The sequence below is a fragment of the Anser brachyrhynchus genome, assembly GCF_964034855.1.
Source record: "Anser brachyrhynchus genome assembly, chromosome: 10".
NCBI classification, from domain to species: Eukaryota; Metazoa; Chordata; class Aves; order Anseriformes; family Anatidae; genus Anser; species Anser brachyrhynchus.
Window position 1 is genome coordinate 17815863 of NC_137705.1, and position 14896 is coordinate 17830758.

Here is a 14896-nt window from a genome sequence, read left to right on the forward strand (position 1 = left end):
TGATACATTCACTGAAGACATAGATACATTTTATATGAAATACCACTATCCTTTACATTCAGAGCCTGACCAAACCATTTTCAGAACTGTTTCCTTAAGACACACAAGACAATTTAAAATACATCTCCAGACCTATCTCCTATTTTTTTTTAAATTTTTGTACTGAATTTTAAAATGAGGAATATTTACATTGTCCCAGAAATCACAGTGGCTACTGTCACGAGGTTGATCTAAGAATTAGTGAAGCTGGGGAAAAAAAACAACAAGAAAACAAAAAGCACACCATAAAGCCCTCTGTGCTCTCTCTACCTTGTCAGTCTCTATTTCACTATTGAACGATTAGCCTTCATACAACAACCAGCAGGATTAGACAACATCAGTTTACACTCAGCTAAGGGTAGGATTTTTTTTTTAACATCATCAGAACTGACCAAACAGATTAAAGAGAATGAAAAATATTAATCTAGCACAGAACTCTGAAGAACCTAGAAGATTCAAAATACAGGAATCAAAGCAGTTCACACTTCATAATACAGCTGAAAAGCAATGAGGGTGCTGAGTTTAAGGACAGTAAATGCTTGAGCTAAATAAAACTGAGCTAAAAGAATAAATAAAAACAATTAAGTAGCTAAACATCGACCTGTAACGCTAACCACTCAATCACAAAAGATGTTCTGTGTTTGCAAGACTGCTGTATTTTTACTTTGAAAAAGAGTTACTTACCTTAAAACCAGTACAAAGCTAACAAGCCAAATAACATTAATTTAAAACTAAATTGAAATAGTATTTTCCACTTAAAAGGGAGGAGCAGTTTATTTGCTCTTCAAGTGAAATATTGCAGAACTGGAAGTGCTGTCACCCAAACACATGTCGTCACACTTTCAAAAGAGACAGATCCAGTCTTTCAGAACTAACGCTTAAATGCCAAAGACCACAAATGTTATTTTCTTCTAGTTTCTTACCCCCCCCCTTTTTTTTTTACACCCAAAATGAAATGTAATGGCAATAAACAACTGTCTTACTCCTCCAGAAAGAAGACACTGATATTCTTATTTTCTTCTACATACGAGGACCACAGCACTAGCATGGTCAAAAGACAATAAAAATACCAAGCAAGTGCACTGCCCCTTGAATACAACACAAACATCATCTGATATTCTTTGCTCAACACACAAAAGTAAGATTCCCAGACTCTGCTGAAGAGCTAATTTCTTCTTCATTGCTCTGTCCTGATGAACCACTTAAGAACCAAATGGAGTATTTATATAGAAAAGTTCAATAGACAGTACCTTGAAATGTAAGAATGTGCATCTACGATGTTCATACCACTCAGCATAAGATGAAAGGCTTCTGAAAAACAGCAGAAGATTTCCGTGTTCTTCAGTGCTGCAAAAGAAAAATATATTATTTATCCCAAACAGTACTAGTCAGAAGTATCAATTCTATAGCCTAAAATTTGCAATTTTTAACTTTAAGAATTTGTGACTAGTATTGTTTGATTTTTGAAGCCAGAATTCACCAAAAAAATAATGATGGGAAAAATATGTATTTACAAAAAAAAGAACTATGTGCTTTAAAATCCTCAAAAGGTAAGCAACTACAAAATTAGTCATGTATGTAATATGTGATAACTCAGTAAAGTAGTCCTCCTATAAAAATCTTGGTTTAACTTTATGCTTGTTCATCTAATACTCTTCTTTCTGAATAAATTCCAAGGTATCGTGTAGAAAAACAGTAACCTGAAAAACTGGTAAGATTAACCAAATTACATTATTAGGTACTGAATGGTCCTGTGATATTTGTTCTAATCAACCAAATCTTTGCATGCCATTTATTATTGGCCTCTGCCTGCATGATATTCAGCTTTTCAAAATTAACCTTGAAATAGGGAAAGCAAGAAAGTCTGCTCATTAGATGATGCATGGCAAATTTGATTTAGAAATAACTGTTATACAGTTAAATCTTGAGTCATCTCCCATTAAGGAAAATAGTGATATTTTCAATAATCAGTGCAGTAGGGCAGGATGGAGAAAATAGATGCAGATAAATCCATGACTGAGAAACGGACTGCAGAGATATTGGTGCCAGGCACTTTCTAAGCAGAGACTAATTAATTTGGACGGAGCAAGCTGATTCTGGCAGAACTCCCCTTGGTATTTCTGCAGTTTTGGACTCTCGCGTGATTTAACAGTTCATCTAACGAGCATGGTTATATGTGGATACAACATGGCTTTATTCATTCAAATGATCCCATGCTTGCACTAAATTCTCTTGGAACCTGACGTTCTACAAAGAGCAGTGCAAAGACACCTTTGCTAGATGTTCAAATAGCCAGAACGGATTCAGCAGTGCTTACAGTCTATATTATAAGACCAACAAATGCTGTTTTGGCAAAGTAATATTTCAACAGCAACATGCTACTGCAAATAATTAGTTTTTCACCCATAAAGCCTCTGGAAAGAGAGAGAGCAGCAGTAGTCATTTTACTTTCTAGCAAGTCTGAGGAATTTTCAATACAGGAGACAAAACATACAAGAATTAAAGAAGAGACCCTATTGCTTTGGCTTTGCCATTTTCAGAGTAATATCAACAGCATCAAGTACAAATGTTCATGTACAATGATTCCATGCTTAGTATGAGTTTTTTCCATTTCTGCTGACCATAGCTACCAAACAGAAGCAGCTTTTCCACTTCAATGACTAGCACTGAAGTTATTTCCTTTTGTTATACCTTTACTGCTACGTCCTCCAGCAAAACTGTGTTAGTCCGTATGGCAACTAAGATGCATGTAAGCAAAATGGTTTTGGTAGGGCACCATTACACTTTCCCTCTGAAACAGCCCAGAAAGACAGTCAAAAAGAAGTCAGTAATGTGCAAAAACTTGCATCAGAACAATCGGAATCAGAACCAACTGGATTAAGATCTGAAAGCTTATGGTAGGTGCCATCACACAAGTAGAGAGTTTGCGGTAATCAGGAACCTGAACAGACCTTTTTACCCTCTTTATTGTTAACAAAGTGAAGGCGACCATTAGAGCTGAAAAGCTGTACACATGCTTTAATCCAAAGAGAAAATAACATAATGCATCCACTTTACAAGGAATAATTGTACTAACGACAAACTAGTGAAAATAAGTGGGGAGCTAGTTTGGAGAGCAGATGAGGTAGAGGTGTTTGTCTTGGGATAAAAATCATTACTCTTCAAATTTCTAGTAATGTAAGGAAAAAGAAGGGAAAGGAAGGAATATAGGAAGACAGAAATTGCTGAATCACCAACCATCCATCCTGCGTGGTCAGGGTGGTGGGAAGGAGGAGAGAACACTCAAAGAATGTGCAGTTTTGACTAAAGAATCATGGCAAGAATGCAATATTCCCGAAAAGCTAACAAAAGCTGAGTTTCTGAACACCTGAAGCAAGAAGATTCTTTAATCATAAGGATAAAAAGCTTCACATCACCATTCATGTGAAGCCACTGCAGACAAAACAGAATATTAGTCATTGTCAAATTATACTTCTCAAGCGCTGCTTGGAAAATACAGGTTTATTTCAGTTGCCAGTATAGGATTTTACAAATCTTGCTGAAAAACTTAGAAATACCTGACAGACACTTGGGAGTATTTCAGAAAGTTACAGAAAACTAAATGCAGGTAATAGATAGTTTATATGTAAGATCGTCTTCTAATACCTTTCTTGTTTGAGATAGGCTATTCTTTTTCGATTTTCGGAATAGCTGAGAGCAGAAACCTGAAGCCCTTAGCAGAATGGTTGCTAGCTGAGTCATTTCAGCAATTCAGGGGAGAGCTTCGCCTCAGATCCAGCTTTACTTAATATACAGGAACAGCAACGTGCTACACAAACACACTGGAAAAAATATGATGTTCATTCAGACACTGAAAACGTAAAAGAAAAGCCAAACAAGTTTTATCCTAGCCTGGAAAGAACAACATCATTAAAAGGAAGTTACTAAAGTAGTCCCAACTGCCAGCAAAACCAGGCCAAGACAAAAAATGCTGGCAGTACAGGCAAAATTGAGTCCCTGGAAGGAAGTAGACACACACTGATTTACAATAGCTGACTAGCTATGTGTTCTGGACAGGGTTGTCTTTTTTTTTAAAAACCACAACTCATAATTATACATATAAAAATCTGTACACAGTATAGTAAAAATCTAGACTTTGTAACAACTGCCCACATCTCGCTGTCTAGTGAACATGATTCTACACATAAAGCAATATGCCTTTTAAGACTACATACATGGAAAGAGGTGAAATAGAAGGTTGTAATAAGCTACATACTTAATACGTGTTTTTAAAAAGACAATTCTGATGGAATATCCACTTTTACGCAATTTAAAGGAGGTCACAAACCTTGTGACATTACTTTAACATGATGTTCTTTGTTTTTATTTCCTTTCTCCTCTCAGATTCATCTTTCAGCAATATAGATGAAAATTTTCAAGGCTAGATCTTCTAGCAGAGAAAGATGGTTTTGGCTAACGAGTTTAAACAGCCAGTTTGAAATATGAAAAACAGCCTACAAAACATATAGGTATGTTCCTGAGAGGGACAGACTACAACAAATATTAAAGCTGTCACTAGCAGACTTCAATTGATGCAAAACAAAGCACAACTACATACATACGTAGGAAATACAAAGATGCATTAAACATGTAAAGAGGCATACAAAATGGTTAAGGTAACAAGAGGAAACTACAGTTTTGAAAAAAGCAAGGACTTCTGCTTCTCAGCTCCTGAGTTTGAAAGTCATTAGGCAACAAGGCCCTCTCCATTTATTATCTTCTGATAAATGACTTTCTAACAGTACTGTTAATCTCCAATTTAAGAATGAAAAACATAATACAGCATGCCCACCTTTGCCACACAACGACAATGTTGAATGGTACAAGAAAATGATCATGCACCAAAGTTTCTTGGATCAAACGGACCATATATCTGAGGTGAAGGAGAACTAAGTAGTAAACTAGTTATGTACTGTTTCAGAATAGGCAGTTTTTAAAAAAATGTGGGACATGATGTATGTATAGGACCAGTTATGCCTAAGTATATAATCCTCTTAGGTAAATTTAACCAGCCCTGTATCTGGATTTGGTACTTGGGAGGAAGAGGGGGGATCTGTACTGGCATGAACAGATACAAGTAACGTAAGTGCTTTTCTTACGTTGTTAAGGGAGCCAAGAGTCTGCATATGAGCACTGTTTCAATTAACTTTCTGATAGCTTTTCAACTACTCATAAACAAACAAACAAAACTGTGTCTAGAACAAGTAAATTCCTAAATTAGCATTAATTCCTAATGCTGAAGACAACTACCACAAATTCTATAATACCAGGAACACTTTCAAAATAATATAACAAGGTATTATGACAGTGCATGTTAAAGCCACTTTTTGGAAAGAATTAAGCAATACAAAATGTCACCAGATTTTAAAAAAATAATAATAATCCAATAGGAGCAGAAAACACTGATCTCCAAAGCCAACATCCATGTAACAGAGAAGTTATCCAAAAACAGCAAATAGCTTTTTCAGGCTGAGATTTAGCTATGAATCAGGTTAAAATCACATGCCCTTCATCTGAACAGCATTTCCCTTTTACTAAATAACAACATCAACAAAACACAAAAGTATACGAGAAGCTTAAATGTTATGACACTATTGAAAGCTCCATAAGTTATTTTAAGACAGGAAACCTATTTTAACTCAGAGCAGCATACAAGACTTCTTGCATTAGGGTATGAAACCAAGGAATGACTCTTACAGCTGTGGGAAGAATTCATGCTTCACCTCCCTTCCAAGAGACCGAGCCCATGCAGTGTTTAATATAATGCAGACCTTTCACAAATCCTTCACTCTGACTGATAAATTCTAATTAATAAAACAGCAGATTTTAAATTGTCTAGAAACCCCTCCTATTTAAGTAATCTATGCATTAGTTGATCTCCCATTACTTGTTGGGCTAGTTCAGTCAAAAAGAATAGGAAAAAAAAATGGGAACAGCATTTTTCATAGACGTTGTGGTCCTCAGCACTATTAAAGTTTAACATAGGTGATAACTGGAGCAAAGGGAACTTGAGCAAAATTCAAAAATACAGTGTTGTGATTCCATCTGCATACACCTTTTACTGTCACAGTATATTTAAGAAATGGTACACCTTTTAAAAAAAGGTATTACATATTCCAGCAGTAGCTGTTTGACATTAAACTGTTGAATTTTGCTTCTTCTAAAAACATGTTGCTCAAGTGCTTTAGTATTCCCGTTTTCTTCCAAAGCATTTAAAAAGCAGCATGAGCTTGGCAATTACAGCTGACCGCCAAGTTTTTAACTCCAGTGCTATTAAAGACCCTTTTCAATCATACATTATGAAAAATGTAACAAAGCAAAAAAAGAATGCTGAAGATTTAAAAACACAAGCCACCAGAGAAAACAGCACAGGGAATGACAATGGATTTGTCCAGGCTGGGCCACAGAGGTAAAAGAAGGAAACAAAGTGGTGGGAAGACTGAAAAAGAACAATACCAGATTCAGCTGGTCAAGAAATGGAAGAAGAGGGAGGGAAGGTGTGGGAATCCAGATCCTAAGAGCAACTAGGAGAGTGAAGAATAAAGGACTAGTTGGGAAAAACCTGAAACTGGACATGAAAAAGAGGGGATTGGGAATTAGGGTAAGAAATCAGAACTAGCTAAAGAAGAGATTGAAAAAACAATGAAGGGATATCGCATAATCAGAATAAGTCAAAACAGACATTGCCAACATCAACCCCACTCTGGCCACATATTTTCTGCCTTAGATCAGTAATAAATACAATTTATTTTTATACACTACATTTATACATTACTATGAATTACTTTTTCAACCAAATGACTACATCAGTCCTATTTGCCTTGTGGCTTCATGAATTTACACACTGGCGTGAGAACAACACAGTACATGCAAATCAAAGCTAAAGAGAAAGCAGAACTGCTTTCTTTACCAATGGCCAAGTCTTAATTCATCTTATAACACTCATGAAAACATATGTTTACTTATGAATACGGGCATGACATGGAAAAAGACCAGGGTAGCGAAGAGAGAGGGGCAAAACACGAGTGCTCAAGCTAAGATGAAATAGCCTGCCACTGTTTCAACACGTTAATTTCCAGTGTAACTATCAAGTCCCAAGACATCTCTGCTGTCAAAAAATATGCATAAAAAAACAGAGTAATTTCCTCTTCTAAATCCTGCTACTTGAAAGCAGTCAACTAATATTCTTAGTCATAACACTAGCTTTAGTAGATTTGTATGGAAATTTCAGAGCTTCTTACCAAAAACTCAGCTGTCAGTACAGACTAATGAAGCCTGAGGTAACTTAACAGACATTTTTTCCTCCCCTATCCATTTGCCTTCCCTTTCCCTTCTCAAGTCTGAAAAATAATATAAAACAGAAGAAGTCACTTAAAGAACACATCAAGTTTGCAGCTGACACCAAGCTGAGTGGTGCAGCAGACTCTTCAGAGGGAAGGGCTGCCATCCATAGGGACCTTCACAGGCTTGGGAACATTTGCGAACCTCATGAAGTTCAACAAGGTCAAGTAAAAGTTCCTGCACCTGGGTCGGGGCAATTCAAAACACCAGTAAAGACTGGCTGACAAATGGATTGAGAGCAATCACACAGAGAAGGACTTAGGAATACTGGTAGATGAAAAGTTTGATGTGACCCAGCAATGAGCGCTTGCAGTCCAGAAAGCCGACCATACCCTGCACTGCAAAGGAAGTGTGATCAGCAAGTTGAGGGCAGTGATTCTCCCCCTCTACTCAGCTCTTGTGAGACCCCACCTGCAGTACTGTGTTCAGCTCAGAGGCCCCCAACATAAGGCAGCCAGGGGCCTGTTGGAGCAAGTCCAGAGAAGGACTGTGAGGATGACCAGAGGGCTGGAACACCTCTCCTATGAAGAAAAGCTAGAGAGCTGGGGTTGTTCAACCTGAAAAAGAGAAGGCTGTGTAGATGCCTTACGCCTTCCAGTACCTAAGGGGTGCCTACAAGAAAGCTTGGGAGGGACTCTGTCAGGGAGTGCAGATAGGACAAGGCGTAACTAAAAGAGGGTAGATTTAGATTATGCATTTGGAAGAAATTCTTCACTCTGAGGGTGGTGAGGCCCTGGCCCAGGCTACCCAGAGGAGCTGTGGCTGCCCCATCCCTGGCAGTACTCAAGACCAGGCTGGATGGGGCTGGGGGCAACCTGGGCTGGGGGAAGGTGTCCCTGCCCATAGCAGGGGGTTGGATTTGGATTATTTTTAAGTTCCCTTCCAACTCAAACCAATCTATAGTGATTCTATGAAATAATAGATTTGTTCCCAGCATAGTTTGCCAGCAGATTTCACAGTGGAATACTAGAGACGAATCATTTGATCATTATTCATCCGCATACCAAAAGCTGACATCCTCCAGAAAATAATCAAGAGTAGCATGCAGTCATGCGCTTGTTTTCTTAAGCCATTGTGCAAATACACTACTCCAAATTTTTAAACTATTTCCTACCTTTTTATTTTCTTACATAATATCAGTGAAAAAAAATCCAGATATAAAGATGAGAAATGGGATGTTGAGCAGAGAATTAGTAGCAGGCAAGTACTGGAGAGGGGCTCTGTATTACACTTCTGCCATTCCTCATCCAAGTTTAGCTGTCATTACACAACTGCAACTCATATACACATCTGAGTAACAGATAACTTCATGATTACGTTAATGAAAACGCTCTGAGATTAGCTTGTTGTATCTTTATCTGAACCAAACAATTACAAACAGCTAAAACATATTACAACCCAGAACCTGTTTCTGTTTAACATGAATTCCTATCAGCCCGTTCAGACCTTAAAAATGATGTTCATTTCATCTTCTCTCCAGAAGGATACAGAGTAGGGCTTGGAAGTGTTCACGTTGGGCTAACAGTACATTACCAAGCAAATAAACTGACTGCAAGCAATTTTCATCAAAATTTGGTATTGCCTTTAGTATCAGATATCCCATACTATAAGTCTCCTTAAAGAAAAAACTCCACCTTACCTGGACACAAACTTGCTTAAGTCTGAATATTCTCCAGATTCCATTACAATGCTGAGATCAGTAACAACAGCAGACACATTCTCTTTGTTCTGGATTGGAGAAAGAATAATGCGGTATTTCAGAATTTTCTCTACCAAAGAAAAGAATGTATTTATATAAAAAATATACAAAAATATATACAAATGCTTCTAAACACAAAAATACTCAAAACAACATTTTTAAAAATACATCCTATTTCTGTGATTTTTTTTTTCATTTCAACAATATCAGTATCATCCAGACAGCAAGGCTTTTGGAATAACGCCTCAACTACTCAGCACAGAGAACATACATGTATAAAAGAAGACTTATTTATAAGAGGTTTATCTACTTCCTTCCATGTCATTTCCATTTCTTTAAGGTTCTTCATATTTTCCAGCACAACACCTTCCTAGCTGTCACATAAACCAGAAAACTCAAGTATAATGTTTCGTCTGGAAAACATATTAATGCTATCCTAAATTAAAAAAAAAAACGACCAATACTCAGGGATACGTACATTATAATAAAATTAAAATGTTTCCAAATTAAAATACCTAACAGCATATAAAAACATTCAGAAAAGAAGATCATATAGTAATGAAGCCAAAATAGTTTAATTATTTTTTTCTACACATTCTTAAACACAGAGGTAAATGTTAGAGAACAGTGAATGAAAAGGCTTAAAATAATGGCTTGAAGACCATAGCAAATATTTCACTTCATCCTAGAGACTTTGTACTCTTTCTTATTCCCAGTCACTACAAAGGAATGGCAACAGAGGAAACTAAACGGATAAACTGAAGGCAAACGCAAACATACTGCAGCAATCCCTAGTGCAGGCTGGACAGAAGTACTGCTAACACTGCCATCAGTAAAGATGGAAAAAGCAAGCCAAGACACTACAAAGTTTAGTGGTTTGATCAAGTAACTTCAGAAAAAAAATAAATTTAGAGCAAAAGGTTCAACATACGCATGGAGCTGTAGAGAAGCTGGTAGCAGCTATAACCTAATATGCTAACCTCTAAGAGGACTGGTTTTCCAGGAAATGGGTTATTAACATATGCCAAGATGCCATCTAGGGGTCAAATAAAAACATTGAATTGTAAAGTTCTTGAGAAGAAAGCAACTCTTGAATGATTCCTTTCTCAATAGTTTTGGACTTGCTTGAGCAGATTTTCAAGCTAATTGTACATGTCCTCTAATAATATCCAACAACAGTTGGAGTGGAAATAATAAATAAGCGCTTTTACATTAAACTGCTTTCTTCATCCACATTTTGACCTTCATAAGCATCTATCACTGCATAAGAGTGAACAGACAAGCTTGCACTCCAAGCTGGCAAAACACTAGCCAGCTTTGACATATAAGCTATATGCTAGTCTGATGCTGTACCAAAACCAGAGAACCAGATAAGATGCAGAATATGTCAGGCAGTGAGTGACCAATACTACATTAATGATCAACTTCAATCACTGAAAGCTAGCCACAGGGAACTCAACTCAGATCTGTCTGTTCCTCTGTACAATTGTAGCCTGGAATACAGCTTTTAGCATTAATGACATTTAACACTATCTATAAATAAAATTAGAGATAATTATCAGAACAATTCGTTACTGTATACCAATTGGCTTAATTTAAAATGCTATGGAGCTAACTATGGCAACTTTACTAGATTAAACAGATCAAGCTGATGGTGCAAAAAAAAATGTTTTCCTTGTTGCATACCAATGTATTTGTTGTCTACTGAGCATTTCCCAAAAAGCTGTTTTCTTTTATTTCTCAAAATGGGTAAAACTAGCTGCAACTTTACATTATCTCACCCATGCTGATCTCAGTACAGGTTACTTTAAATACAACTGTTAATGCTGTATATTAGAATAGACATGCATACTTCTCTGTATTAATATGCAAGAAGTCTGAGGCACCAAAAAACAGATAGTTCCCAGGCCTTATTAGTCTGGCCTCAAGTCATAACGTTTCTGAGAGCTTTGGAGGCAGACTCCTGCATCCACAGAAGACCCACTGACTTCACTGTAGGATGACCTGCACAGTATATGAAGTCTGTGGCAACTGAGATAACGTGCCTCTACTTCTACATGACAGAAATAGCCGACTAGAACTACACAAAATTTGAACTGAATTGCTGACAGTCTATAGGTGAGCTATGCTTTTTCATTATAATGAAATAGGAGATTGTAATCTGTAAGATTAAAATATTTCTATGTATAACTTAAAAATACAACCCTTCAACCTGAATTCTAATTCTACTAAGTTCTGTTAAAATCTGTTTAAGTAGTTCTAACAAAATGATAATATGGAACTATACATTAGCGAGACAATGGGTTGTATTTTACAACTTCATCCAGATCACTATGTTAGGATTTGTACAATAGCTATAACACAGTAACATTGTAAGTAAACACAAAACCTTTAACAGCATTCAAGTCCACATACAATCTCAAAATTGTGCAAAGGAACAGAAATAAAAGTGTTTGAAACCATACATGTACTTCTTCACTTGTGTATATCACACAAAATAAACCCCCCAAACTTGTCAATTTTCCACAATTAAAAAACTTACTCTGCACTGGTGTCTGCTCTTATCATTTATTTATTAATTTATTATTTTCCTGAACATGTCATCAATCCATGCCATGAAAAAGCATAAAATATTGTCAATTCTTAATGTATTAAGCTAAATTAACACATTGTACTGTATTTTAAACTGTAAGCTGCAGGTACTACGTATTTTCATTAAAGAAATTAGGTCATGCAAAAAAAATAACGCAATAATGTATTTTTTTTTCAATGGAAGGTTTGTTTTTTAATACACACACACGCAGTTTTCTACACATCACCTACTCTCTAAGAAACAAATAGCTTACTTGACTGCTGGTGCGACAAGGTTTAGGCGTTAGGTAGGTAAGTATTGCCATCTTGTGGTACAACAGATTTAAGCACCACGAATGCACTCCTAAATCGACTAGATAGATGTCTATTCATCTGTGCTCCGTTAACTGAAATTTTTGAAAAACTTAAAGTAGCAGCATACAGGTGAGAAATAAACAGCAATCTAATGAAGTCCCACGATTGATGCAGGCTTTCTCCATGCTCAAAGCCGAATTCAGTTTTACACAAACAAATGGTAAAATTTTTTCACCGGGAACACAAGATCTAAGCCATGTGTGGACTTAAGAGGTTGCAGAATAGCTTCATTCAACTGACCTCTTGCAGTTTCAAATTACACAACCCACATGTGAATATCTAAATACATATTTCCTAAATTCACAAGGGCTTTTCTTAAACTTAGGAAGGACATTTTACATAGCAAAGCGATTGTTAACACTATCTGGTCTAAACATTCTATTTAAAAGGTACCTTTAAAGTTGAGCCATAAATCAAGTTTTCTTGAGAAGAAAATCGCCTGATTATTACAAATTGGGGTAGCAGCTGATTTCTACTGTTTATCATTTTGAATTCTGTGCTAACAGATTCTGACTACAGCTTCCCTGCAGAAAATTGGTAATCATTACTGTAAGTTCCATACAATCCCAGTGATGTAATAGCTATTCACACTAGCAAAGAGAGTAAGAACATAACCACAGTAAAAAAGTAACTGTTCAGATTTGTACTGTTTTAGCTTTTCCTCGGTTCCCTTAAGAGAGATGGGGTTTGGAATTTTCCAGTCTCCAGTTCAAGATAAAAGACTACAGAAGAGTTTGATAAGAATTTCATGACTGGATACAGAACCTGACCTTCAAAACTATTTTGCCTGCATGCACATGGAATCCCAAAGTTGGGTCCACCTGTTATAGAGTGAAAACAATTCACTTAAGCTTAGATTAAGGGGACACAGGCAATCATAATGACAAAATACCAATTGAAATTTTCAGGTGAAAAAGTAGCTATAGACATTTGTCCATTTGAAGTTTTGTTTCTTGGCTGTTTTTTTTTCTTTTTAACATACATTGGTCATTACCCGTGTTTCAAGAAGCTGAAATTCCAATTGAAAAGGCAGAGAGCGGCAATTCCCCGATAATCTGTGCTTCTGCACTGTTCTGTTTTCATCTGTTATAAAAAAGAAAGTTAACAAGGTATCATAAACCCATACAACGTTTATTGCATTTCTTCCATTAGTCATATTTAAAGTACCAATTGTTACTGTCAATCATACAGATTATGAAATCAAGTTAAATATGTTAAGAAAATATAACTAATTCATAGTAGTCTTTCACTTTCCCACTATGCAAAATACAGTATTTGCTCAGAAACTATTTTGTCAATAAAGGTGATTGTTTTGAAATACAGTAATTTTTTTCTGCTACCATTTAAAGTGGAATTAAAACATGCATCCACATTTGTGGATGCATGAACTTAAACAGCATGCTCAATATAGCACTAGTAACAGGCACAAAAATGCTTACTTTTTTCCAGTGTTTTCTTCGAATGACTTGTGAACTGAATACCAGTAAACTTCATTAAAAATGAGACCTCTCTCTCTAAGCTTTCAAGTTGAGCTTTCAGGTCTGATGGACATTCTTGTCCCTTAGATTCTCCCTGAAATTCTCTTTGGAATAATTTTCTAGAATTAAAGAAAAAAATAAAAGGATAAAAGATCCAGGGATAAGAACATGTTTTATCAAATCAGTACAGCAATACTGTTAAATAAAATACATTTGTAATTTGTTCTGATGATTTTCAGATCAAGATCAGCTATCAGTGAGTCAAATTTCAGTTAGATCATATTACAGTAACAATAAGCAATTCTAACCTCCATACCTCACATTCGCTGCCAAGTAGACACAGTCTTATAAACTGTGACATATAATTATCCACTTCAAGGGACGTACAATCAGAGTGACGTGTGATGCCTTTAGTAACCTAAATGGCATAGTTTATCTATGGAGTATATATTATTTAACTGATATTCTATAGTAAATATGTCCTGCTATTTAGCATATAGCTAGTCACACCTGTACATACACCACTTTTTCTTTTTCTTTTTTTTTTTAAATATAAACAGGCACTGAGCTGTTTCATTCTTTATAATGAAACACATGGCCTTTGCGGTCAACAGCTTTGCAGGGCCCACACCACAGTGTATTCACTACTATGCTCTGACCCACTAAGATTGCCTTTTTCAAAATAAATAAAAATCAAATGGAAATAAAAAAAAGACAAAATATTTACTTATTATTTTTAATGTTTTATCACACACGACCCATGTCCTAAATGAGATCTGCTTTATAATAGTACTGTAAAAATAACATAAGGAAAGTGCTAGTATAACAACATACAGGCAAAAGCTTTACCCAAGAATTTTGACAAGGAAATTTTATTCCAACATGTGAAAACAACATACATTGATGTTAGTATCTCCTCATTAGAATAAAAGGTGGATTCCTGTTTCACATCATCATACTTCTCAGCCAACAGTTTAATCTCTTCTTCCAGCAGCTGAATTTCATCTTCATAAACTTTATAAGTGCTGTTCTCCATTTCTCAGAATCAAAGTGCCTACGTAAAACAAAATAAGTGTATCTCTTAGGCCTCCCCCCAGAACTGATCAATATTCAAAATAAATTATTTTTATCCAAAGAATTAATTTAAACATGCAAATATAACATTAGGCAATTGATTCTCCTACCACAAAATGAGAATTCAATTACATCCTATGTCTGTTGAAAACTAAAGAATTGATGCATATATTTTTTTAAATATCCTGGGTAGATTTGACAAATAAAATAACGTACACCACCATAAAGAATCCTATAGAATTAAACAATCTTGTTTGCTATAGAAGATTAAACTAACATA

General features: G+C 35.9%; 1 protein-coding gene across 5 annotated transcripts in view; it reads right to left on the reverse strand.

Annotated features, from left to right (window-relative positions):
- Positions 1–14896, reverse strand: part of CENPP (centromere protein P) — a 137870-nt gene that overhangs the window by 121388 nt on the left and 1586 nt on the right. For 4 of the 5 annotated variants that reach the window (XM_080606688.1, XM_080606689.1, XM_080606690.1 and 1 more), the window contains exons 2-6: positions 14442–14596; positions 13504–13661; positions 13047–13147; positions 9059–9147; positions 1290–1386 (exon numbers count right to left, since the gene is read on the reverse strand). In XM_080606688.1, the coding sequence (XP_080462814.1) occupies positions 1290–1386; positions 9059–9147; positions 13047–13147; positions 13504–13661; positions 14442–14578 (582 nt within the window). In that variant the 5' untranslated portion in view covers positions 14579–14596. The remainder of the gene's footprint in view (positions 1–1289; positions 1387–9058; positions 9148–13046; positions 13148–13503; positions 13662–14441; positions 14597–14896) is intronic. The other variant, XM_080606691.1, reaches the window with a different exon arrangement.